At 34.6% G+C, this 27,477-nt stretch overlaps 2 protein-coding genes across 9 annotated transcripts in view; both read right to left on the reverse strand.

Annotated features, from left to right (window-relative positions):
- Positions 1–2,021, reverse strand: part of 5-ht2a (5-hydroxytryptamine receptor 2A) — a 33,076-nt gene extending 31,055 nt beyond the window's left edge. For all 4 annotated transcript variants that reach the window (XM_071712992.1, XM_071712990.1, XM_071712989.1 and 1 more), the window contains exon 1: positions 1,753–2,021. The gene's annotated coding sequence lies outside the window, so the exon portion shown is untranslated. The remainder of the gene's footprint in view (positions 1–1,752) is intronic.
- A 1,261-nt stretch (positions 2,022–3,282) lies between these two features.
- Positions 3,283–27,477, reverse strand: Krz (beta-arrestin protein kurtz). Of its 5 annotated transcripts, none has more exons than XM_071712998.1 (9): positions 27,174–27,477; positions 15,868–16,078; positions 15,244–15,619; positions 14,714–15,007; positions 13,937–14,074; positions 12,129–12,272; positions 10,168–10,254; positions 9,295–9,441; positions 3,283–8,668 (listed from the first exon to the last, which is right to left on the reverse strand). In XM_071712998.1, the coding sequence occupies exons 2-9, from the start codon at positions 15,995–15,997 to the stop codon at positions 8,593–8,595; spliced, it is 1,392 nt and encodes a 463-aa protein (XP_071569099.1). In that variant the 5' UTR covers positions 15,998–16,078; positions 27,174–27,477; the 3' UTR covers positions 3,283–8,592. The 5 variants fall into 5 exon arrangements, with proteins under 5 accessions (XP_071569099.1, XP_071569098.1, XP_071569100.1 ...); XM_071712997.1 differs by lacking the exon at positions 27,174–27,477 and adding an exon at positions 16,242–16,702; XM_071712999.1 differs by lacking the exons at positions 13,937–14,074; positions 27,174–27,477 and adding an exon at positions 16,242–16,702.

The following is a 27,477-nucleotide window of genomic DNA, read 5'->3' on the forward strand; positions in this document are numbered from 1 at the left end:
AGTTTTTTTTTAATCAGACTATAAAGGTCGAAAATTTGTGTCGAAACATGAATCTTGAGTTCAAACAGTCGACGTTTCAGTAAAAAAAATTTTTTAAATAAAAGTTCCCGATGGAAATTGCTTTATGTATTGCTATTTAAGAATCCGTTTTAATTTTACGTTTCAGATCAACCGACTGCGCGAAATCTTGGGCACCGTGAACCGTGTTTGCGAAAACACATTTTACGCCGGCCACGAGAACAGCGCTCCGAGGGAATGAATTCCCTTAAAAAAATTTGTGAACGTGCCTCAATGTAGATACTATTAAATAAAAAAAAACCGGATCGAATCGAATTAATAGTTTCCAAGATAAAAATTCTCGAATTTTACCTATTTTTCTTGCGGTCTACACGTATGTACCCCCTTAAACATGGCATTAACGATAATTCTTGCTAAGAAACCGCTGAAGGGGGTTTGAATTTCAGTATCGCGTGTCACCTTCGAGCCTATACGAAACTTAACCATCTATATCGAATCTGTATCGTATAATTTCACAGCACCTCGATATCCCAAAATGAATTCGGCCGATCGGGTTTATTAAATCTCGCGTGGCTCACTCGATATTTGAATAGCAAAGTATAATCGACTTTTTATGCGTGACAGCTCAAAAAGTTCGGGATCCGAACAAATCTCGGTAAATCAACATCGAAATTGTTAATCACAGAGAAACTGAAACATATATTTGAAGCTTTATACTCGATATTTTCATACTGCAAACTTTGTGCTATCTACCAGCAATGTCAATAAAGATCTGTGTAAAAATTATCAGTGATATATATGACGACAGAGTTCATTGGCATGATTTAACCAGGTTAACGATTTCAATGGAAACTACACGGAAAGAATTTTCTTTTAAAATTTACCCTGAAATCATGGTAGTTATGGGACAACATGTACCACCAAGAATTTTATGCGAGCTATTCTGATTAATATCCACCATAATAAAAAATATTAATATCTATTACATTAAAATATAAAATATGTTTGATTAATTTTATTAAAATATATCTAGAAAATTTCAATAATTTTTCAAAATTTACCAATCTGCTTGGTAATTTTTATCACGTTGTTTGTAAAATGTCTTTTGTATATTTTAAAAATTCCTTGGTTGCCAAGTTGTCCCAAGTTTGTAGTGAATTTAAGGGTAAAATATAAGAAAAAATTCTCTCCGTGTATTAATTAAGAATCTAATATAAATTCACTTAATTTTATTTTAGTTTACAAAATTTAGTATGAGTAATTTGTGTCATTTTTTTCTATTTGCAGTGCAAATAAAATTTTATTAAGTTTTATAACATAAAAATTTAGAAATTTTGCAAGTTCGACGAAAACGAGGATTCTAAACGTGAAAATTGACAGAGATTTGACTGAAAATTTGTTTTAGTGTGTAAATAATGCCGATCAAAATTACCATAACAAAGGATTAGCTAATCTCTTTAAAAAGTCAATAAAGCAACCTATGTAATATGTAGCGATCAGGTATCTAGTTAAATTCAATTCGGCTTCAATATGCTTCGCAAAACTTTTAGTAGAGTAATATTAAATTCACAATGTGAATGCCACGTTAAATTCACAGCATAATAAAATTGATAACTAATGCAAATAGTGCAGTATAAATGTTTTATAGAACACACGAAAATTTAGAAGGTTCGAACAAAATTGACGAATCAATAATAAATTATCAGACATTATTAAAGACATTATAAAACGTACCTGGCAGAATATTTTTCACGTCTTTACGTCACCAATAAACGTTTAAAAAGTTTACTCTATTATATGAAAAAGTCAGTTAAACTCCGTAGAGAATATGTGACGTCTCTTTGTCTCTAAGTATATTTATTAGAAATAATTGAAAAATATTTATTTTAAATTAAATTCAACTTTAATTCTCTTCACAAAATTCAGTTTTTTACGCGGAAATAAAATAAGTAACGCGACAACGGGGTAACAATCTGGACGAGATGCTCACTGCTCACGCTCGGACCGCGCGGATCATACTGAATAGGAAGGCTATGGAGGCTGCGTGATGAGAGACTGAGGGATGAGAGACGAGAGCGGGATGGAAGCGAGACGGAAGAGCGCTAAAATTTGCGCGCCACTCGAACCTCCCTTTTCCCGTGTCTCCCCCTTCCGCCGTGTTTTTTCATTTTCCTATCGTTTCCGTTTCTCTGCTCCGTGGCCCTGCACTCTTTTTTCCATTATCACGAGCTTCCTCTTATTTCGTCACGGCAGCCGATTTCTTCTTTTCTGCCGAGTAATTTTTCCGGGACTTCTCGTGTTGTAGACGTGTCCTCGCGCTCCCTTTTTCTTCTTCTTTTATTTTTTCGTTTTTTCGCTCCATACCGCCGCGATTTATGACCAGAATTTGCGACGGAAGATGACTAAATCTGAATAAAGTTTCTACATGAATAAAATGGCAAATTCACCCTCGGCTCAGATCCAAAACCCCTCTCCCTCTCCGCGGTTAGCAAATTACTTTGGAAACCGCGCGGCAGAGGTTCGAATATCTTTTCTTCGTGTTCGAGTTTGTTTCGAAGTTAAAATTGTGATAGTTGCTTAAATTGCTTCAGAATTATTTATTATGTCATAATATTACTATACCTGCAATTTACTATTACCAGTTAATTTACGTTAACGTATTAACATTAAATTTGCTAAAAAATATTCCTTGTAAATTTTACAATTATACTTATTGTTTATTAAAATTAATTTAAAATGTTCGTGTATGTGTATTAATTTTATTGCATATTATTTACATTTATAAATAAGAACTTTTAAATGCAAACAACACATTGCTAATTCTGAAGAATCTCAGCGTCTTAAAGGGAAGAACGCTTTTGCGTTAACAAGACGTGCATTTAATTTCGCCAAGGAAGAGAACTTCCGTATTAGACAAAGCTGCTTCGTTAATTGCACGTTATTTCGCCAATTAAGAAACTTTTCCAACTTCCGAAAGCTTGAGCAACAGTATCGCGATACCGATCTTGCATGTATATTTATAATAAAGTCATCTGGGAAAGTGTGAAAAACTTTGCAAAAATGTTCTAATATTGTGTTGTCTTATTACTAAATAATTACATTATAGATCTTAATAAAATATGGTAGTTATTAAACTAACTACGATTATTGCAATTAAATATTTTTGTAATGAACAGAACTATTAAAGTATGTATAAAAGAAATTTTTTTATGGATTAAAAGGAGTAATATAAAATTCAGAGTAATAAATGTTAAAAAGACCATGTGGGACTTATACAGTTTCGATATACAGGATTTATTAAATTATTACAGCTAGTTACAATACGAGAATACACGATTTTTACATATACAATATATTATGCATCATATATATATATATATATATATATATATATATATATATATTTATATTTACTCCATGCCATTTACTTTACATACACGCACTCTCGCACTCTCGCGTCTTTCTTCCTTTTTTCTCTCTGTCTCTTTTTTTTCATTAATTCTCTTGTAATCTTTTTACAAAACGGATTATTCACGAGTGAACGACGAACGATCATGAACGTACACGACTTTGTTTGCTAACTAACAACACGCGGCTTCAATAAATAAGTCAACCCTAGTATGTACAAGTTAGCAATAATGGCTCTCTCTCTCTATTTGTCTCTCTCTCTCTCTCTCTCTTTCTCTCTCTTTCTCTCTCTTCTCTTATGATTTACACGTGTAACAGCTGCAAAGAACCATAACACTTGTACATCAGCTCGATTATATTAATTACAAATACACTCTGATGAGTATAATATCTTCTTTTCCTTTTTTATTTGTTCTTCTTTCCTTTGTCTCTAACTTATGCCATTTATGTTCACCCAGATAGCCAAATGCTGTGAGTTTGCTGCCATGTTCCCAACAAATTAATGCAACTAATTTTGACAAACTCGAGACAAGATGAAACAGCATTATGCTTGTCGGGTTGAACTCATATGAATTATATTTCTATTAACAGCAAATTGATTGCAACGTAACAGCATCAATTTGTGAGGGATTTGTGATAGCACGACATGTTGCAGATAACATAACGTACCAATAATGCGGACCGATTGCTCTTGAAATTGCGTCAACTGATTGCATGTATAAGCAGTCATGTAGCTGTATTTGTAACGTGTTCTATTTCGATGTCAGCAAATTTACAGCAAATATATGAAAACACATGCAATGCATTAGTTTGCTCAATATGCTCTATCACGCTTGGCTATCTGGGCAGTGTAATTAATTAATTACCGTCCTATATCGCATGATACAATCATTCTGACAATGCATATCCGCATTACGTTACACGGCTCAATCACAACGACTTCCTGTTCGCACAGAAATACAATTTCTATTTAAACTGGGATATAAATGAGAGAAATGTGAATTTCCAGGTGCAAAATGCGTTATATCAAAGAAGCGTAATCGTTTGCCTTTTTTTCGCAGTGATTCGTTAAATACAGAGGGTCCCAAAAAATGTCGCATTAAAAACTGTAACTCTTAAAGTTGAAATTTTAGAATTCTCTCTTGTCGATAAAGTATTAAGTTAAATGTTTCATATCAATTACATGTAATTAATTACAACATCAAATATGCAACTTACGTACATAATGACAAAATAATTACAATTTGCACGGAAAGTAATGAGATCAGACTTTGTGTTACGGTTAAGTTGATAAAGTTTGCGTTCTTCTGTGACACTCTGTATGCGATATGGTCTTCTTGTATTACAAGAAAACAATCTCAATATTAGAATTATAGAGACGGCATCCTTTATTGACTTTATTTATCTCTCTCGGTTTTGTGCGCGGTGTAATTCTCCCTTGTGATTCCAACAATCACAATAAAAACTGTTAATGATCTACCGCTTGCGATCATATAAAAAATATGCGCGCACCCGCGGGCGAATATAAAATATACTCTCAGTATTATAAGCCTGCACATATACACACTCATACGTATCGCTTAAAACGATAATTCAAGTGTCGACATTCGACATTCGCCGCATCAATCGCAAAAGTTCGTCCCTTAATAAAATTACTACGTTCGTTGAACATGCACGTTTACGAAAATGTTCCTATTTTTTTTTACGAAAATAAGTTTAAAAAATTAAGAGATTTTCTAAGCAAACAGCTATAGTTGGACAGTTAATAATTAAGTTACCGTATAAGATTAACTGAAAGAAATATACAGAAGATATTATATTATATTTTTTAAATAATATAATATAATATAAACTTTTAATACAATTTGTATTTTAATAATATTTTTGTTAAATTTATATCTGTGTAAAAGAAATTAATAATTTGTCAAGTACTAATAAATTTTTTATACAAAGAATGTATTTATTTCGAAAATCTCTTTAACTTTAGATTACAGATTTAAATAGACTTTTTTATTTTCGCGTATTTTATATATATGTACTATTAATACCTTTCTCGAGAAGCATTTTCTTTTAGGAAACGGAGATATCGGCTTTGGTATGAGGAAATACGGCCGCATTTTCATCGCTCGTTTAACATTAAACGCGCGAAAAAAAAGCGTAGACCACATACTTGATTATTTCGTCTAGATACAGTTCGTAAATGCTAAAGTGATAAAAAATACTATTTTTTCTTTGCCTCCTACATGTATACATATTCACACACATACGCACGCACGCATACATACGTGTACAATTTTGTTTACAGCTTTTGTGATTTTGCAACTTTCACCATTTTAATTAACGTCAATTTATCTTCACTGTCAATTTATCTTCGTTGCCAACGTGAACCGTTCATTGTTGTAATTTAAAATTAATATTTAATCGTAAATCTTTCGTTTAAAGAAAATTTGTGATTAAACTCTGAGAGATTTCATATAATTTAAGTTTACATTTTAAAATATAATTTTTCTTTGTATTCTTGATTATTAAAATTTGATAAATAGTAAAAAAGTAGAATATCATAAAGGCAAGAAAATATATCGTACTATCGTACTAACAATATTAAAAGTAACTTCTAAAATTTAGAAAAAAGATTTTTTTCAAAAATTTTCATACAAAAGTAGAGGTGTAACCATATGTAACACTAATCATCGTAACAATCACGGCGATAACTTTACTTTTGGATGACGAAGTTTATCTGATAATTTTCCTAACTTAATCTTACAGTAAAAATCTTTGTGTCCGACGTTCAACGTTTAATTAGGCAATCAATATCAAACTGCTAATTATTTTAAATACGAGCGAGCCGAGATTATGCGTTTATATATTTCATTGCAAGATGCGAAAATCGAATTTTCGAACAGTCTTGAAAATGTGCAATCGGAGTCGATATTCCCGAATAAACAGTGCTCGTCGTCTTAACTTAATAATTGATTGTAAAATTGGAAAAGGGACATGAGAAACAGATTAATATTACAAATCTTATACAATATTACCAAGTTCTACAAATTATCCATAAATACATCTATGAATTGACATCTGCATTTCGAAACTCCGACTTTCCTTTTTTTTCTGCATATTTTCGTGCATCTTGTTTCGTGCATCGTGTATAATTAAATTATTGCATTAAACTCTTCTAAATGGGTTTTCTAGAGTTTGACTCTTTACAAAATATTTCTCTCGTTGTCGGAAATTAACTATTGTAGTTTTCCATGCCGAAGAAGCGCAATAAATATGAAATAGCTTTTTTTATCCTACATGGTTTTACGATTAATTGTTCTTTATTTATATTGACAACATAAATTAGATTTTAATTCTGCGAAATTTATACGAGAAGCAAGAAAGCGCTTATGATCATCCCATTTACGCAAACAATCTTTGCAATGTGCACTAACATACATATTTACTCTGCATTATTAAAATAAAATTGATAATATCCTGTGCGCTAGTGTAACTTAAAGACAGTGTACTGGCCATGTTTAAAGAATCGCAATAATGGCTTATAAATCTAAAGAATCTCATTCTCGGATTTATGTATACAAATCGTGTATTTAATTAATTGTGAAATAATTTTACTTAATAGATTTAACCCTTAAATGCCACACCTCTCAAGAATCTCGTAAATGACACATGGGGTCTAAAAGACCCCAGCATGAAAAATGTCTCCTTACTTATTGATTTTTTGATATTTAGTTATGAAAATTATTTTCAATGTTGTTCAAGGCTTAGAAAAGAGAATAAAATGCTTATATTGTTAAAATTTCAATTTCAACATAGTATAAAAAATTAAGATCGCCAACAGTTAAAATGTTGGCTCCAAAATCAAAAAAATAAAAAATAATAAATAAATAAATATGAGCTCCATATTTGGCGGGAACATTTGAAAATATATCATTCTAAAGGGTCTGGGGTCCGCTGGACCCCGGGTGGCATTTAAGGGTTAATTGAATTATGTAGTAATTAAATAATATTTTCTGAATTAATCTGTGATTTATATAATTGATTAGATAATTAAATTAATATCAACTTTAAAATTGTAATTTTTGAAAAATAAGATACCGAATTTTGTAGATTTCATCTGCAATAGATTTTTCTTTTATTGTTAAAAATTTAACGATAAATACATCATTGGCTAGATTCTTGGATGTTCTTCCTAAAATCAGTCTTCTAATCCAGAGCGTAAAAATGGCGACGGTGTTAATAAAAAATTCGTGAATGTTAATTACAAAATCCGCCGCTTTCTCACAAATCAAAATTATCATCATGATTAAATAAAGAACATGTGCCACAAAAATGGCTTAATTAATTATTTAGTTATTTCATTTGTTAATTGTTTCATAAATATAATATGTAGGCTAGCTTAAAAACAAACAAGAAAACTGTTTGCTCTTGAGAAACTTCAACTTCCTGTATGTATTTTTCATTACTTTCGCGACAATCAATACACTGCAAATCCAAGCGTGTTATTTTTACACGCATAAACGTCTAAAAATGACACATTAGACAGAAGCTCTTTTTACGTGTTTCTTTATGTTAAATTACGTCATTTAATACGTTTAATCATATTAAATTAAAAGTTAATGCGTTCAATTGTGTTAAATGACGTGATTTAAAATTTAAACCGGCAAGAAATGTGTAAGAAGAGTTAGTTAAAATGTGTTAGCTTCGGCTAAAATGACACACTTGGATTTGCAGTGTAAAAATGACAATTGTTGAAGAAGAAGTTTCTCGATAACATTTCCAATTTACGTTGTTTTTTTTATATTACGCAAAAATCTGAAATTGCACAAAAAATGTGAACAGCTCGAAAAATTTCTCCCTTAGGTGTACTTTTTTCTTTTTAATAACTATTACTCTTTTATCTTTTTCATTAAACTACTGTAGTAAATTTTAATGTGCTAAAACGGTGGAACATCGTTATCGACACTTTGCGTTTGAGGGTAGCAATGATATACCGCAGCAATAAACAGTAATAACGTCGTTGAACACTAATGTCGTTTAAGTTTGTTGCTGCGATATAGCTACTATTGGCATCATTGGCGAAATTGTGCAACTTCCGTCTTGCGTGCGGCATGGTGGCGTCAAAGTTACTTGATCGATACGTGTCAAGGTGTCGGCGGAACACGGTCAAGCTTCTGTTTCGCCTTTCAGCCTCAAACGAGCGAAATCCTCGAAGATTATATCGTCGTCGCCATCTGCCTCCCTGAGAATAGAGAAATCAGAAAATAGTCAGAAGAGAACTGCATTATATACTCTCTAAATCTCATAGTTTCGCCACTAGGTAATATATTAAAGTGATAGTTGCAGATTGCGATAGTTACTCCAAAAAAGAGGGTTTTCACTTTAATTTGAGTATATAAATACAAGCACTCATAAGGTAAGAGTGAATTTTTCACTCAAATTTTTAAAGCGGCTACTCTACCGGAGTGATACGATCTCACTCTAAAGCTATAGTGAATCACGATTCATTAAAGATCAACTGATAAATGACTCTAACTGACAATTTTCCACTCAAAATTGTAGAGTGACATAATTCACTCCTATAGACATTGATCTACTGCACTTGAAAAGAGAGTGCCCTTTCACTCAAATGGAGTGCGATTTCACTCCAACTTGTAGAGCGCAATTTTACTCTTTCTTAGAATGGCGAATCACTCGAAGTGCACAATTTTCACTTGTTTTGAGTGATATTTTACTCTCCGACTTTTAGAAAATATATTTATATAATCATTCGTAAAACTTCAAATCAGGTTTTATCGATTTACTAATCACAAATTCATAATTTTTTCAAAAATTGTACTTTCTTCGAAATTGTTTTAAGTTACTCACGCATCCAATTGGATAAGGTTTGTGTCAAGTGGGACTTCCCCGCTTTCAGTTTTGTGCGTAGGGCTTGGTCGAGCTGTGGACGGCACTGGTTCCTCTTCTTCCGGTTTAGGATGCATCAGAATGAAGGGCAGTTCCGCGACTAATTCGCTATTGATCAGAATATAATAGTAATATTAAATAGAAGTGTTAAATTTGTTATTCTGAAAATTCTTAGGAAAGTTTTGAAATTTAAATCTTAGGTTGGTATTAATAGTCCGGTCTTATTTCAAGACCGTCTTAAGTAATGTCTTGATATTAATATGGTCATTAGTTGGATGGAGTCTTAAGACTGCCTTTGACCAGACTTAAGACGATCTTAAATATAAGATCTGACTATATTAATACCGACCTTAGAATATCTTAGAGTATCTTAGAGCTTAGAGTATCTTAGATTGGTGTTGTCCGTCAAAATTAAAACTATTAACTCAATCTAAAAGTATTCACTTAGCAATACTCTTTTTACAGTTGTTGTAAAAAAATTATTATTGCGTTGAGAGTGACTGTTTTAGGTCATCCCTTTAACCCTTACCCCCATCTACTTTAGAATTTCATATAACCCACCTGGGGTCGTTTCTGACCTCACTTTATAATTACTCATTTTATTGAAAAAAGAAGTTTTAATATATGAAACCATTTTTATTGAAATCAAAAGTAACAAAAAAAGTTTATATTTATAAATATATTTCTATGAAAATAACTATTCGGAATCGTTATCTTTGATAAAACAAAAAATATTGCTATTTTTAAGTGCTGCATGGGATCAAAAAAGACCACAGGTGAGTGGTTAGAGTTAATAGTCAACGTGTTAAATAGGTAATGACTAATGACACTTACCCTCCTAGAGCACCGAGGCACAGTTTGACTTTAACTTTGTACTGGACAATTATGCCGAGGTTTTCACGCTGCGCCGGGTCAACCACACTGCGAATTATATTTACTGTTGTCATTATAACACATTATAAACGATTAATGTAAACGCTACATGAAAGCTCATGCAAAATTTAATTGTGTGTAATGGCGTCATGCACAACGATGGAAAGCAACACAGGAAAAGAATTGTAAATTAACTCGATTAGTCGCAAATAGACAGAAGCAAGCGGCAATTTATACATTTACAGTACTATTTATTTAAACATTTATATAAAGCAGTAATCACGTACATATCTTTTAGTCAAGCTATTCATACTACAGCTTCGCAGCAAAAAATGAACAATTTCTAATTTGTCCATGCAGGCACAATGCGGTGGCGATGCCATATTTTTACGAGCACAAGCAGAAGGAGGATGGGATTTCGGTTTAAACTTTTTTGCTTTAGGGGTATCTTACATCCTAAATCTCTTGGATCGCAATTTCCTAATCCTTCCGGTACCATTGGAAAATATATGACCCAGCGAAAGTTCAAAAAGTTTTATTCGGGGTAAAAAGAAGATAACAGAGAAGACGAAGGTTTCTTCTATTGCAAAACAATTAGTTATGTATTCAGGTCGCCGAGTTTAGTTTTACGTAATGCTAAAAGATAAAACGTGCTGAATCTGCCAATGTTACGTGTTTTGTCAGAAAAATAATCAGATTTATTCTTTGAGATGTTGTATGCCAATATTAAATATTAAAATCATAATTCAGATTTAATTTTAGAACCTTGTCAATGTCAGAAAACATCATGAAGATGGTATCGAAAGAATTAAAATTGGATCTCAGAATCCATGGATTTCAAGATTCATCGAATTTTAAGATCTTTTAATATTAAAAAATCCTGGAAAGCTATTGGAAAGCTACCTCAAAATCTCTTCCGTTTATGGACGTCCATGGATCCGGGTCTAAGAAATTCAGGATGCGCGGGATGAACGATTCCCAAGTGAGTTTGAGTGCGAATCTCGCAAAAACAGAAATTACACGTCGTTCGAAAATGATTGAGCCAGTCGCTCGCCATCTCGATCGATCGATCGTTGAGAAAAGCTTCGTTGCAGGCAGCCAACATGTATTTTCCGGCCGTTGTATGGAAAGCGTTGCGCACGAAAATGAGAAATTCCCAAAGGCGTATTCGGCTGCGCGTTGCGTGCGTGAACGACACGTGTGTAAAAAAAACGCCGTCCGCATTCTCACCCCCGCATTTAGCGCTCGTTTGGCAAATTTTCCCGCCCGTGTTGAATTTCAGTGTTTCTTAAACACAACTTTTCCATTTAAATAATTTCTGTTTATGTTTAACTTCGGGGATAATTAATTATTATATACTTGAAGAAATTCTTAAAATAGATTTTATAATAATTTATAATCATATGTGTCTGAATGATATTCTAATATTACAAAAATTTTCTTGGATTTTTGTAGAAATATTTTATTAAATCTATTTATTAAATATCTATATATATATTTTTTAATTATACCTATCAAAATTTTCCCATACATGTTTACGAAATTCTTACGAGTTGTAGAAATTTTTTCTTATTTCAATAGCAAAGTTCATACACAGTATACCTCAATACAAAAATAATATTCCTACAAAACTTTCTATTTTTGTATTTCCCTCTTTTATTAAATAAATATGTATTATAACACGTGTTTAAATATTCAATAGTAGAGATCTCTGTCGTTCAACTGCTACGCGTCTGTCAAGCTGTTGAAAGTTTAGGAAACACTATATGTCAAGCTCCGGAGTCAAACTTTCACAATTTTTGGACATTATCCTTCGCGGCGCTAAATGCGCGACCGAAACGGTACGGCGCGGCGTATCAATGTCTATAAGACATGTGTCTGCATATGTGTCGCAGGCTCAATTTCAGGCATCGCGTCCTTACAGGGTGCTGGACGCCAAATTGGTGTCCTCGTGTTTGAGTTGGCCGTCGAGGGCGAGCCCCCATTTATCTTTGTTGTTAGCCAGAAGGGGTGTCAAGGTGAACACCTTGCTCAGCGTGAAACCCGGGCCCACCGGGCATCCCTCCCTGACATTTGAACACACAACCAGCATGAGTGTTAACGTGCTGCTATACCTACTTGCGGGCCGAGATCTCGCATCGATCAATTCGCGAAACGTATCGCGATACGCGCAATTTTGACAGGATATTCATTCATAAACTATCTTCTTTAACATTTTTAATATTCAATATTAATTTATGCATGTGTATTAAAGGAGCAAAAAACGCATTTAGATACAATTTCCAAATAAATATTCCAGATAAATATATACACTTTCTCCAAATAAATTTGTTATCTTTAAATACATAAAAATTGTTTGATGCTAATCAAGATATTAATCGATATCTCGATTATCATCAGAAGTATTATAATATAATGGTTATCACTAAATAAAAATAACAAATAATAAAGATCAAGATATTAATCAATATTTGATTATGATTTGTTATTTTAATTCAGTGATAACTATCATATTATAATACTCCTGCGCATCTAAGCCGAGAGAAGTTTCGCAGAATTTCAATTTTCCACCGAGCATATTAATTAAAATATTTAATTAAAATACGGCAGTATGACACGTAAACAACTCAAATAAATTATGTTTTCTGTAACACTCATAAACCTCGTGATAGTACGATATATCAGCTTGTGCCTCACGCTGTGATACAGACTACGATTGCGAAAGACGAGAACAGAACAGGACGAGGGTTTCACAATACCTTAGTGCTTAATGAAAGGGTTACGTAGGGTGTGAGACATTTACGGTTACATATTAATGCAGAAAAATTTACTTTGAGAATTCGTAAAATATATTTTAGTAGACGGAAAGAAAACAGAATCTAGAAATATATTTAATATGGAAAAGGGGGGGGAGAAAGAAGGAATATAATGTGTATAGAGATAGAGAGAGATAGAGAGAGAGAGAGAGAGAGAGAGAGAGAGAGAGAGAGAGAGAGAGAGAGAGAGAGAGAGGGAGCTTTGCAGAAGAAATGAGACCACCACCGATCGAGATCCATACGTGATTACAGGCCACCGCGTTAAAAATCCCCAGCACAAAATCACCAAGAAAATGCTGCCATTCCATTTTTTACTTTTTTGCATTAATAAAAAAAGAGAATGAACAAGGAGGCTGGTGACGGTCTTGTCCTTTAATATTTCTTATCAATTTCGTAATTTTTCTTATTAAGATCAACTTATTAACGAAAAGCAAAGTAGTTGATATCTTGAATAAAAAAGAATTCAACCAAATTTAATTCTTTATTTTATTTTTTTATAAGCAAATTGATTGATTTTTAAATTATATTACTTTATGTGTTTAAAGACTCGATTTTTTGCATATTTTAATTATAGAGTAACAACTTTTTTATGTTATAATATCTGAAAGACTATTGAGATTAATGTAATCTAATTTGAAAGCTCAGCAAATTTTGTCTCTCTCAATAACATTGTAAAGCTATTCTAAAAAGCAATTTGATAGCACACTCTTACTACGCTTCGTCTTTTATGGCACTTGAACACGATGAGTTCCTATAAAATCCGGACATTCGCCATGAGATATCGTAACGATCGTAGTCGGCGAACCGTATTCGGCTTCCAGCCTCCGTCATTTCTTTTTTTTCTTCCTTAGTACCCGGCAGAGAAGGTGAGAGAGTAATGAGGGAAACAGCGAGCTCTTTAATCTCGCACTCACATTGTACTAGACGCGAGATTGGTGTCCTCGTGTTTAAGCTGACCGTCTAGAGCAAGACCCCGCTTGTCTTTGTTCTCGGCAAGCGTCGGCCTTAGAGAAAACACCTTACTCAGGGTGAATCCTGGCGCTACCCCTATACTGCCAGTGCAATAATTTTATTTTCCTGCTCGTCACAGTCTTGTTTATCGCATGTTATCGCGCTTCCCCCCCCCCCGCCCCCACTGTATGCTAAAAAAACTTTGACGCAATTCAAGCTGGTCACCATCGTCAGAGACCCGCCGAGTCTCGAAATCTTATAGATATATATCTAACGATGCTTCGCAAATAGATGCTTAGAGTATGGATCGTTAAAAACGCTAAATTTATTGCCTGAATTATAAACAGTTTTAAATTAGCTTACTGAATTAAAAAACGTTAATTTCCAACTAAGACTATTTATATGATGGCGATTAAAAAGCGGTTTTTGAGAATCTTCGTGACATATAAATTAAAGAATTTTGTATATAATGTTAAACAATTATTTTCTCTATTCCCTAAGAAATTTAATTAAATAAAATATTTATTTAAAATCTTTAAGAGTTACAGAAATCAAAGTTAAAGAGGCATTTATAACGAAAATTTAACTTTCATGAAATTCACGATTGGTTTTTTCGTCAAAACAGCTTTTTAAATCACATTACCCCGATTTATTACAACGCGTTTTTTGGATATTATCCAGGGTGCGATATCTTCAACTCTCGATAATGAATGCGTGGTAATTAGCTAAAGAATACTCACTCGCTCTCGGCCTCGGCGACGGTGCACTTGTATTGCGCCGTGGAGAACAGGCAGATGTCCGCGAACTGCCTAACCGACACTTTTATCTTTTTCACAGTCCGGTTGCTATTGTTCGCTATATGCACGTTCACAGCTATGTTTTCGCCGTGGTGATAGAGCTCCTTATCGAGGGAGGCTTCTAGATGCAGCTTGTTCGGAGACATCATAAACTCTTTGCTGACTTCCACTGAGGGCTGCTCGCCCTGCTTCGACGGCGCGTACATAATTTTCCTGATCGCCAGCCTCACGCAGCTCCTACGAGTTGAATCAGTTTCAACACTTAATTACGATAAAATAATTAAGACCAAACTTATTTGTTGTTTTAGTAATCAAAATATTAATTTTTATATTAAAACAAGAGTTGAGATATTAAGAAAGAAAGTATCTTTTATGTATCTCTCTTTAATAGAGATTTATTTTACTCTGAGTGAAAAAAAGTTTCTTCTATTTGAACGAATAATTTCTTTAATTTTGTATATTAAGATTCGTACCGTTTGTGCGGTTTATCATCTTGCGTTTCACCTACGAACGCTTTCAGTTCGTAGTCGACACCGCAGGGTTTGCCGGTGTCACCTGGTGCCGGTTGCAGGGTAACCGAAGCGGGACAGTGGGGTGGTAACTCGAAGTAAAAGGGGTATGCATTACTGCCCAACTTCTTGATCAATCTCTCCTGCAATCGCGTCAGCTCCCTGGGAGGCTGCGATCCTTGCAGCACTGGATAAATCTGCTCTGCCGCTAGATAGAGATCCTTACGAAAAGTCAGCCCGAGAACGTCCAGGTCCTCCCTGCCGTACTTAAACGCCGCAAGAACGTGGCCGAACACTTTTCGATCCTTTATGTAGTCAGGATCGATCAGGACAACCCCGTCTATAAAATTATAAAAATATCTTTTAACATGAAATTCCTAAGAAAATGCTTATTTGCATAAAATCGTTATATTATGATACTATGATATTATGATATTGTAATATTATGATATTATGATGTTATGATACTATAATATTATGATACTATGATATTATGATATATGTACATATGACATAATATACATAAATTAAGAATCTATACATTGTTCTTGTTTGAAAACGCGTGGACTAATTATGATAGATACGTGCCAATAGGATCGACATGTGTGATGTGATCGACGAAATCTCTCTTGCCAAGGTAAACCGTGATCTTGCCATTGAGGCTGGACTTCTTGAAGACACGTGTGGCTCGTTTGTTGACACTGTCTATAGTGTCCATCGTGATGATCTCGGGGTCCACGTTGGCCCCTAACTCATTTGAGTCCTCAGTGTCCGAGAAGTCCGATTCCGAGCTCTCCCACTGGCGACAGAAATTATTTGCTAAGAAGTCATTGACGAAACAATTTATTAATAATTGTAAAATCACATATTTTGGAATTATCTCTTTAGTATCATAAGATTGTAGAATTGTAAAATTTTCTTTTTCTTTTGTTACAGAGTTTGACTATTAATTCTAAATTTACCTCTATCATATTCTCCCCTAATTCTCTCATTAATGCAGGTACTTTTGTTTAATTATCAGCTTATTTAGAGTAATTATAAAAATTATACCGTATCTTTAACACTTAATATAATCAGAATTTAATCTTTAATTAATTTGAATTATTTGTAACTTATTTTAATTATATTATATAATTGTTAACACAAAACTTTTATAATTTTTCGTCCTTCTTATCATAAATTTCACGTTTAACGGTTTATTGTGCACAAACTAAGTTCTGCAAAACAACGTTAATCCGCGATGTGTCTTTCTGGAAAAATATCAGCGTGTATATTGCATTTCACGGATCCACAACTTTGTGTGCACAAATTTGCATTTTTTTTTATTTCGCTGCTGTGATAAACTGGTCGCTCTGAATTGAAATTACGTCGAAATGCGAGCGCGGTGAAAGATGGCGGAGCACTTCGGGACAACGCCGAGCTTGCACTGAACTGCTCCGGCAAATAGATGTCAATTTCAATCGGCGCTCGTATAATACTTAATACGATAATGCTCGTACAATAATTTGTACTCACGGGATTTACACACCGCGTGCCGGTATCGGTTACAGATACACGAGTGACCAATTGTAATACGAGATGGATTTATATACCGCGTGCTATTCAAATAAAACACGAGAGAGAGAAAGAGAAAGAGGGAAATATTCTAGAAAATTGCTTTTATAAAATTTTTTAAAAATTTAGATTGGATTTTGCTTTGTTTACCGTGCAGACAGACATCAATTTTTACGTTTCCCGAAAGTATCAAGGTATTAAAAAAAAGTTTGCTCTTAAATAAAGTTTACTTTCAATTAATTGAAAAGTGAGCTCGTATTACCAATTTACACTTCTCAAGCTTAATTCCTGTCTTAACAATTTTCCCATTAAATTACTGATAAAATTTTCTTTGAGGGAAAATCGATACTAAATTCATTAAGGCAGAGAAAGGTGAATTTCATGAGAGACATTTACTTCTATTTAATTTGCTGATTGCTCAAAACCATTTCGCTATATAGGATCTGTCATTTATTAGAAGAATACCTAGTGTGGTGCATTTTATATTTTAATATTTTCTATATTTATTTAAAAAATTATTCTTAATTTCTATTATTATTTTTGTTTAAGTATTCTATCAAGTCTTTATTTATTTTTTTAAGAAACGACCTATTATATTTGATTAATTAATTAAGAAAATATTTCTCTCTTTCCTTTTTCCTTTAATGTTTCAATATATTATATACAAGAAAACATTTAAAAAATATTTTATTATTTAATATGTTGTATATTTTGGCGAATATTCAACTGAGAAAGAAACGGAAAACGTTGTTTTTCTGTAACGCCATATATAATCGAAAGTATGCGCACGAAAATATAAGATCGTGCTGGATATCTAATGTCGACGAAACGGGTCAGCGGAAAGGAATAGAGAACTTGCGTACATATATTTGACGTCATTATGCCAAATGTTATCTCGGAGCACCGAAAATATACGTTTCTTTATCAATCTGCGCGCCATAATCAGCGTCTCCAACTACGTATCACGAAGATAACATGAAGATTAGGCGCGGGACAAATTTCATCGATTTTGAGACTCGCTTATTCCACGCGGAAACATAAAATATTATTACATCAAATAATTAAAGTTTTATTAAACATCAAATATAAATCAAGCTGAAATATTGGAATAACATTTAGTACGCTGAATATTTTAAATATCAAAGAAGGAATGAGATAACGCAAAATGTCAGTCTTTCATCCTCTCATTTGGAATCCCCATTCGTCAATTGTCCGCGAATACTGACCGAATAATCCTTTTGAACGATTCAGGGCAAATTTTGCATGCTGGGTCAACGGACGGAAGCTTACGATTCATTTGACGTCATTCGGATGTTATCTGCGGTCTGGTATATGTATAAATGTCTGAGCAGGCATTCTCGCGGTCGTTATCACGATCCTCCATAAATCAAACAATCGTGAAAAAATCAATTACGCCCAGAAACACAAACCAATCGGTAAACTTCGTTTATTTTAATAAAGTGGCTGTTTATTCAGCGATGTTATGAGATATCAAAAATAGAGTAAGATTAATTAACTAAAGTTAAATATTTATCCAGTAAATATAGTATATTTGCATAAGATATTTTATTGATATTTATTTGATAATTTCAATTTATTTTTCTCATTTTGCTAAGTATATAATTGGAAAATAAATCGAAATTCGCAGAGAAAGTTATTTAATTCGCAAACGTTTCACTCTGCCCATTTCAATCGCGTTCAATTCCCTTTGCGTTTAATTCGGTTTTAAGAGGGTTGAAATGAAGGATAAAAAGAGCACAGATTAATTCATTCAGTGCATATTGCGCTGCACATTGCACGTCAGACGCAATCATTGCCCTCCCGTTTTTTCCCTCGCGAAGCTCTCACGTCGAGACGAGAGTGTCAGTCGTCAGTTTACGGATACGGGGCGCAATTATTCTTTTCGTTTCGCAGATAATCCGTTATATTGTTTAACGAGCTTTCATCGCGATTTCGGAGCCTGATTGCGCTTTTGACGGCAAATAAACGACGTGGAGGCGTATATTATACGAACGATGGCGTTGCATTCTAAGTCGCCTGTAGTTTAGCGCACTTATACCTGTTACAGTGATTCTATAACCGGCGCGAAACTACCGGGAATCATACTACTCAATCGTCGTTGACGTCATTATTCTGTATACACAGGGTGGCCCGTGTATACACCGGGATTCGCGCCGTGTGTACCTCGTCTGAATCTGACCGGGGAAAACTGGATTATTCAGAAGCTACGTTATACTGTTTCCATTATTCAGGGCGCGTCGAGACACGCGCTACAATAAAATCCTTTAATTCCAACGTACGATCGATTCTTCCTTAAATGAATCTGATATGAATCGCTATTTTTTCGATTTTTTAATGCTTGATTTTTTAACGTTTCTAAATTAAGAAAATAAAGGAGACATTTAAAATAGTCGGAATGGAAAGAATCTAAATGAATCTTCACGGAGACGAAATTAATTTTAGCATTATTAAAATTAGTCAAGAAAATCGGCGCTGCGACTTTTTGACACCCTGTATGTGGCTATATAAACGCCAGGCGAACGATACGAACGTTTGGTTTTCGTACCTCAAAATGTTCGGCAGGTTGACCCTGCCGGAAATAACTTATTTACGCGAGGCACGAATTGCTCAACAAAAGAGAAAAGGAGAGAAAAATACGGAATATATGGAACGTACTTTGTGAAATGTTTTGTTTGTCAGTAACACGGACCGTGTTCCGTTTATTTTAAAATTTAATTTCGACACAATAACTCATTCTTCGTTTTGCTTTACAATTGACTCAATTTTAATTTTAATTGGAATAAATTTGGAAACTCTAAATTACATTTTGTTTCGACGTTTCAAATCCAGCTATAGGGGAGACCGGGGCTCGTTGGCACAAGAGGCAAGTTGGTAATGCGTTCCGTTTATGTATTTATAGCGAAAGAAATAATGGAAAAGTTATCACAAAATATCTCTTTTATGATATAGGTACTTTTCCCAAAGTTTTATTTAAATCAAAAAAGTATTACAATAGAAAAAGAGAAAACTCTAATTCAAGAGGTGGCAAGTAAATTTTCGAGCGTTTCAAAATATCGTATTAATGCTCTTCAGCTTGAGAAGTAAATCAAAGTGACGTATTATTAGTTAAAAGAAAAGTTTCTGTTACTATACGACATGTCATTTTGAGGAACAACAGTAATTTATTGTAAGAAAACGAAAACGACTGAAATCAAACGCATGTAGGGATGGGGTATGTTGGCTCATATCAAGGCATGCTTAGCTTGACTTGTTGCCGCGCGCGTGAGACCTGTGTGAGCATGTGATTTGCTACCTACAATGCTGTAGATAGCAGCTAGATATATATTTATATTAATATTTTTATATTGAAGAAAGCTACATCTAAAATAATTTACAATTGTTTTTCTGTAACAGCATTTTGCTATTCGATCATTATAAAATAACTTTAAAAGATACAATCTTTATCAAGAAGTACATATCTGTTACCCGTTTTGTGTTTCTATTACGTTTTCATTAATTTAACATGGACTTTTATCGCATAGCCAACTTACCCTACTATTGAGGCAAGTTGGCTACAATGCAGCATGTTCGTATTTCACTTATTACAAAGAAACTATACAGTATACAGGAGCGTTCTTGGCATGAAAATGTAGAGAAAGGTTCTCTCTATTATATTAGTACTGTTTAATCATGAAAATTAGTTGTTTAAAAACTCAAATGCCGAAATTGTGAAAACGGTGCCAACGAGCCCCGGTCTCCCCTATCGTTAACGTGGTGAAAAGATTTTTATGATTTTTATAGAACGATTCCTTACAATATCAGACTAAGCAAGCTTTATTAATTTCAATATTCGCTACATAGATTTGAAATTGATGAAGAAAATGTTTCCTTCTAACTGCATATTAATGCTCGATATTTCTTCTCGGATTTTCCCGGTAGTATAAATGGGGAATTCTGTAGCCGGCGGGAAATTCTGCAGGAAATTTTCGCACACGTGAGGGCTGATAAACGAGCCGCTATATTACACAATTTATTAGCTATTATCGGACATATTGCGTGTGCGGGCCATGTTGCAAGCTTCTGCGTCGCGCGAGCTTTTGATGGGATGGTATACGATAAGTGATAAGGCTACGCTGTAGTAGAATACGCATATCCTATTATTTTGCAATTTGTCACTTCAAAATTACAATGCAACGAAATATCGGGGAAGCCCTTTCAAAATTTATGAAAAAGTAAAAAGCGACCTAAAGAACCTCGCCCAAAATGGGCCATTGGCGCACAACATTGAATCATATGCCATTTTGTAGGTATTGTTGTGTACCTACACGGAAAAAATTTTGGGGCAGTTGCTGACGCAATTGCGATTGTTGCAGCGTAAACCGGAGATGAGTTTCGCGTTCACGATTCGAAACACATGCTCTCTTTTTTTGGGACAGCTGCTCTCCCAAACTGCGACGACTGCGATCTGAAAGCGTTGGTAATGCAATGTTTGGGACAGTTACTCGCCCAAATTCGAGTCGGCAGTCCACTCAACTGTGATGTGAGAGCAGCTTTACCATGCAAAGTGCAGCAGGCCCCTCATAATTTTTTCCGTGTATACATTATTAGAAAAATAAGTTTAGGTTCTGGGACGGTAGGCGGTTATAACCGGTTCAATTACCAGTCTTAATACAGTTAATACCTATATTCATTATTATCTTCACCGTTATAATTGTCAAAAAATGATATGAAAATATCTTCAATATGCTCCGATGTAGCTTGATTCTTGCGTTTGAGTGTTTTTTTTCTTTCGGCCGAAAGTAAACCGGCCGCAGGATTGACTTAGCCGAACAAACCAATAAGTTTGTTCGTTACCGCCGTCACCACAGGAAAGTGTCCTGAGAGCAAGGAAGTCTGGACGATAAAAAATATATTATTTTTTATAAAGTTAGTAATATAATATTTAAGTTAAATAGTGTAAAGCTTTTAGTGCCAATTAGCTAATATTACATATGGTAATGTGCTAAATTCACGCTCCAGAAAATATCCTTTTCCATGTTTTTGAGACCTGTGAGACTATTATTATTTCTATCAACCTCCTCTACAAATGCATATAGAAGTTAAGTGTTCATGGCCCAAAACCCCTTATACAATGGGCGGGGTTCTTTTTTTTTTACTTATATATTTGCTCTCAAATTTATTAAATAGTTATAAAATCTTATTTAGTCTATAATTGATAACATTTATTATTATGATTATAATTTGTTTAATTTATTAGACATTGTGTGTATTGGAAAACTGTGTTAATTTAATAATTAAATTATTATCGAAAAAATAATACCTAAATTTTTTATTATATCATTATACTAATATTTTATATTATAATATATATAATCAAAAATTTGTTTAGATTCTAATATTTAACTACAATGTAATGTCAATAAACTTAATTCTCTTTTCGGAAAACGATTTTATTAATAAAAATTGACAAGAAATTGATAGAAATACATTATCACTACCAATATCAATAAAGATAAATTTATCTACTGATAGATTTATCAATAGTTATCTTCGATGATTGACTCTCTGGGTCGTCGATTCGAAAATGATAACAGTGAATCCCCGTTTGCTACTTATATCCGAGTTCGTATATAAATATGCAATTGGTAACTATCAAATGTCTCGTCAAGGTTAGCAGGTAAGCACTGTTGTTCCCGATAGTTTCACAACGACTTCAAGTATCCTCAACAGAAGTTCTGCTCGGAGAATCGTATATATATAAAATAATAATTGAATTAATATTTCATATACACTCGATTTCCTCGCTTGTGTGTTTGACGTACAATTAAAAATAATTAAATTCAATAATTATCGATTTGCTGTCCATAAACTGTCGAAGTTTCAAAAAAGTTTCCCCGAAAGCCGTTAATACGAAATCAACGTTTTACATGACAATCTAATAACTGAAGAAAATTTCCGATATCGCGCGGCGAATAAACCGACTCGAGTTTCAAGGAGATTTGATCTGTGTTTAATGGGCTGAATTTTTTTAAGCGTTGCCTCGAAGAGGCGACCACATCGACAGGGACGAGTTAACGAAGTTAGCGTATAATTCTGCGTGATTAAACTATCCCAGCTAGATTAAGTTAAGGCTCTCGCGACTTCGCAGAATACGAATATCGATCCGAGAGAGTCGCCGCGTGAACTTCGACCGCTCCCCTTCCCCGTCTGTAGCCCCCAGTTGGAATTTTTAACGGTGGAAAAAAATGCGCGGCAACAGTAAATTGTAAAACATCTCGTAAAACATCACGCTAATGAATAAATGTAATGGTAAAATTTTACGAGATTATTCGTTAAAAATATATGATATACAAATAAATTATTTGATTTTAAGAATATATAAAAGTACATGGATAGTAATTTTAGAAACCATTACTGTAAATTAAACAAATAATTTATCATAAATTTTACTGTTTTGTAATTAATGTTGCTATTAGCTTTTTTATTAGTACAGTAAATATGATAAAAATGCTGGCGCGGTATATTTTCCATATTTTTTTTTTAATTTCAAAATGCAGTTACGCAAATAAAACTCGGCAATTAATTACAAGAGCAACTAATTTGCGGCACGACAAACTGTTGCATCTCTCATTCATAGCGTATAATAAACGCATTTATTGAGTAGAATAAAATCGATATGTAGTTGGCTGGGACGCGGCGTCGATGTTTACGTATTGTGGAAATCGCATTAAATGCTTCATTTAATCACTATATATCTTCGGCAATACGACTATTGATCATCGATAGCGTCAAGGACGAACGCGGCATGATAATGAGCGGCGAAAAGAAAAGCGCGATTCATATTTATATTTGGCCCTTGCATATACAAGATACATTCATCACGCTGCAAATATGCCATCCGTGCGTCGCATCCTCTCTCTTTTAATTAGAGATATAAATACAAGATATAATGACACAGAAGAGAAAGATACGCGATGAATATATTCACAGATGCAGAAATACAGAATTTATAAATTATGTGGAGAAATATAAAATTTATAAATTAAAGAGAAAAAAGAGTATTATTAAAAGTATATAAAAAGTATAAAGTATTATAATGAAATGTTAAAATGTGCCGTAAAAACGATAAGTTAAAGGAATAAAAAATTAATTGGAAAAATACAAAACAATACTCTATAATTTTATTGCTTCGTTTATAGCGACATAGTAATGATCTAAAGTTTTACATAATAGCTTATGTAATGATAAAATCACCTCATAATAACAATCCACGACGTAAAATCTTCATGTTTCCTCCACAAAAATAATTTTAAAGCTATCTTTACATTTCTTCGATTTAATACAACGTTGCATATCGAATTTAACGACTCATAATGATGTTTTATTTCCATCAATCAATCATGTATCTGACATTATTTATTTCTCTTATCGTGTTAAAAGAGAGAAATAAGGCATTTAAGTCGTGCGAGAGAATGAAATGCGGGTTAAAATTCCCAGAAGTGCATCTATCGCTTTCTTTGTGTTTCTCCGAAAAAGAAGAGAGCTTATCACGACGGTATTTGTCAACGTCAGCGCGCGCTCGGGGTCTTTTTTACTCGGGCGTCCACCGGGCGGCGTTTCGTCGACGGCCCACCGGGCCCACGAGAGTCGCGTGAGTATCGCCGATTCTGGGAGCGAACGCGTCGATGCATCTTCCGTCCGTCCGCGTCGTCGGCGCGTGCAATTAACGTCGCGTGGTGAAAAGCGACGGTGAAAAGCGGAGAATATCGATCGGCGCGATAGACGAGGCGGCCTGTCGGCCTGTACGTACGTTCGATTTTCGATACATCGGGTCAGAAACCACACAATTGTGGATGCAACATTGATGATGTCTCGCCTGATAACGGGGTAAACGTATATCTCCCCAGTTCCCCATCTCCCCCTACGTTATCGTGCTCTCTTTCAGAGGAAGAGAAAATCTACTCGGGTAACGATAATCGGGCCGCATCGCTCGTGTCGACGGCTTTTATAAATGAGTATTTTCGGGGCGAGTGTGTATGCCGGCCCCGCATATAAATTCATGCCCGCATAAATAAATGCGTTTACATAGCGTTTGCAAGAATTACGATACTGGCAATGATAATAAAATTCATAATGATAGCGATAGAGTCAAATTACGTGGTCAGCGTTATATCGCTATTTACGACGCTATAATCAAAAGCATCATCGTTCAAAGTACTTTACTAAAGACCGACAAACAAATCGATATTGCTAACGCGCGAATAAATAACAGAACAAAAGTACAGCTAAATAGTAAATACTATAATTGAAATAATAACGAGAGAATTCGCGTAACGAAATTCTAGCAATTAACTGTCAATTAGATATGCAATTATTACCTAATGCAGATTGTTATATAAAGAGAACGCAAACTATGGGCATTAAGAGAATTAATATTACGTAATTAACGCAGAAGTGAAAAACAAGGAAAGCAGGCGAGCTCTTTAAGCGCAGCAATTAATGATATAAGCAATCTTCGGGACCTGCTGTGATGACAGATGGAATTCCTTCTCGACACACTTCTTAGTACAATCGCGTGTACAGAGCGTTTCTAAATCAGCAAACGAATGAAATGCGTCATACTGATATTCTATTGTCTACATTTTCTGTATTTATTTACTGCATGATAATAAAATTTTAAAATTCATAAAACTTCTAATAATCTAAATGCATTCGGTAAAGCTCACGGGATTTCTTTTCTTTTTTTTTTATGATGAGTTTGTTCGTATCAATTGGATGTGTGACGCATTATTGTTGTTATAATGTTATAAACAATTGTTACTGGTTTAGACGCTTTAAAAAAAAATACAGCTTTTAGAATAAAGACCCAATCGAACAGGTTGTTTTCACAGACGCTTAAAAAAATATAAATCGATCAATTACACAGAATAGATAGAACGCAATATGGTATTTTTTAGTTTAAACTTGAGTTGCTACAGAGCTCGCTTGCTTTTTTTGCTTTTCACTTTTACGTTAATTACGTAAGATTAATTATCTTAATGCCCGCAGTTTACAGTCTCTTTATATAATACTCTGCATTAAGTAATAATTAATTGAATACCTAATTGACATTTAATTGCGAGGATTTCGTTACGCAAATTCTCTCATTATTATTTAAATTCGTATTTATTCGTATTTGATTCTAATACTTTTGTTTTATCTTGTCTTATTCGCATTAGTGATATTTAATTGGTATCTTTTCACGTTTATTTTATGCAGCTACGCATAAATTCGTCTAAATTCTGTTTCGATTCAGAACGTTTGACTTTGGAAACGTATATACAGGATGTTTCCTAAGTAAGTACAAAAAAATTGAAAGGGATATTCCGTGGCTATAGAAAGAAAAGGTCGAATAAACATATGTCCAAAACTGCTTTGTTTTTTAAATATAAAATTATCCATACGTACGCCCTTGATGGATCCAAAAATGTTTCACCAGTACTGGAAAATGATTCTTAATACCACAATTACGCATACCAAATTTGAATGAAATATCTTTAAACGTCTTCCAGATGTTCGAAACTTTCATTTTTTTTTCTTCTTTCTACAACTTTGACACCCTGTATAACGTTTCTACTTATAAAACTTCAGAGATATTTGAAAGAAAGATTTTTCTTATTTTTAACGACAGTCTCGTTTTTCAAAAATCAGATTTTCTCTAAACGTTTCCAAGTTTATCAGTATAAATTTAAATCAAACAGGCTAACCTGACACTTTTTCACTCATCTTTCTCCCTTTTTTTAGATACGCGTATTAGAGACGTACGATTGCAAATAATTATGAAAGAAGGAACAGGATTCCAGACTTACGCCAGTCTGTTTACGAGCGAGCACATACTTCGTGTGCAAGATAACTCCGGTTTTTCGGAGTCGCAGGAATTTCCGGAATTCCGGCTGGCTGGCGTTTCGTCGAAATGACTCAAAGGAGGAGGATCGGGGACGATACGGTCCGCTCCTATTTCTTTTCTCGCGCGTGGAATCAAAGTCAGATCCTTTTTTTTTCGGTACAACGTGATAAATGTATCCGAATGGGAACAATGATAAAATTTCAGAGCCCGAATCTTCGCGCGAGCGTCACATGCATTTCCGCGAGGATGAGGTCGCATTGCGTGCGATCGTGCGATGCGAGACGACGAGTAATAACGGTCGGTTTCGCGGGGGGAAGCAGGGAAGCTGAAGGAGAGCAAAAGTCCCGAGGGAATTAATTCCTCGCCCGGATGCCGGGCGAGGACCTCCCCGGCGCGGCGCGGCTCGGCGCGGCGCGAGCGTGTGTGCCGGATCCGTCCTCTTACACGACCTTACCTAAGGTCCCGCTGCGTGATCGTCCGCGTCGCGCGAGGCCCACACCCTCTCTTCAGGTGCTCCACCGGAGCTGTCACTGTCGCCGCGGCGCGACGCGTCGCGACGGCGCGACGCTTGCCCACGCGACCACCCTCCGGCGACCCTCAACCCCGCAGCACTCGTGCGTGCGTGCGTGCAGCACGACGGCGGCCACCACCGTCTCGGTTAGGGTACTTAGCGCGGAGAGAGTCTCGCGCACGAAAGAGGACGACTTGGCTGGCCCGCCCGACTGCTCGTCACACTCTCGTCTCTCGTCAGTCGGAAA

This window comes from Temnothorax nylanderi, unplaced genomic scaffold (assembly GCF_030848795.1).
Source record: "Temnothorax nylanderi isolate EJ_2023f unplaced genomic scaffold, tnyl_v1.0 TNYL_tig0118_pilon, whole genome shotgun sequence".
NCBI lineage: Eukaryota > Metazoa > Arthropoda > Insecta > Hymenoptera > Formicidae > Temnothorax > Temnothorax nylanderi.

Coding starts and splice junctions, on each gene's coding strand:
- Krz (XM_071712997.1), bottom strand. CDS start 16,271: ATGAGAGAATTAGGGGAGAATATGATAGAG. Junction 15,620..15,867: donor CACACATGTCGATCCTATTG/GCACGTATCTAT, acceptor ATAATTTTATAG/ACGGGGTTGTCCTGATCGAT. Junction 10,255..12,128: donor AATTTGGCGTCCAGCACCCT/GTAAGGACGCGA, acceptor TATAATTCGCAG/TGTGGTTGACCCGGCGCAGC.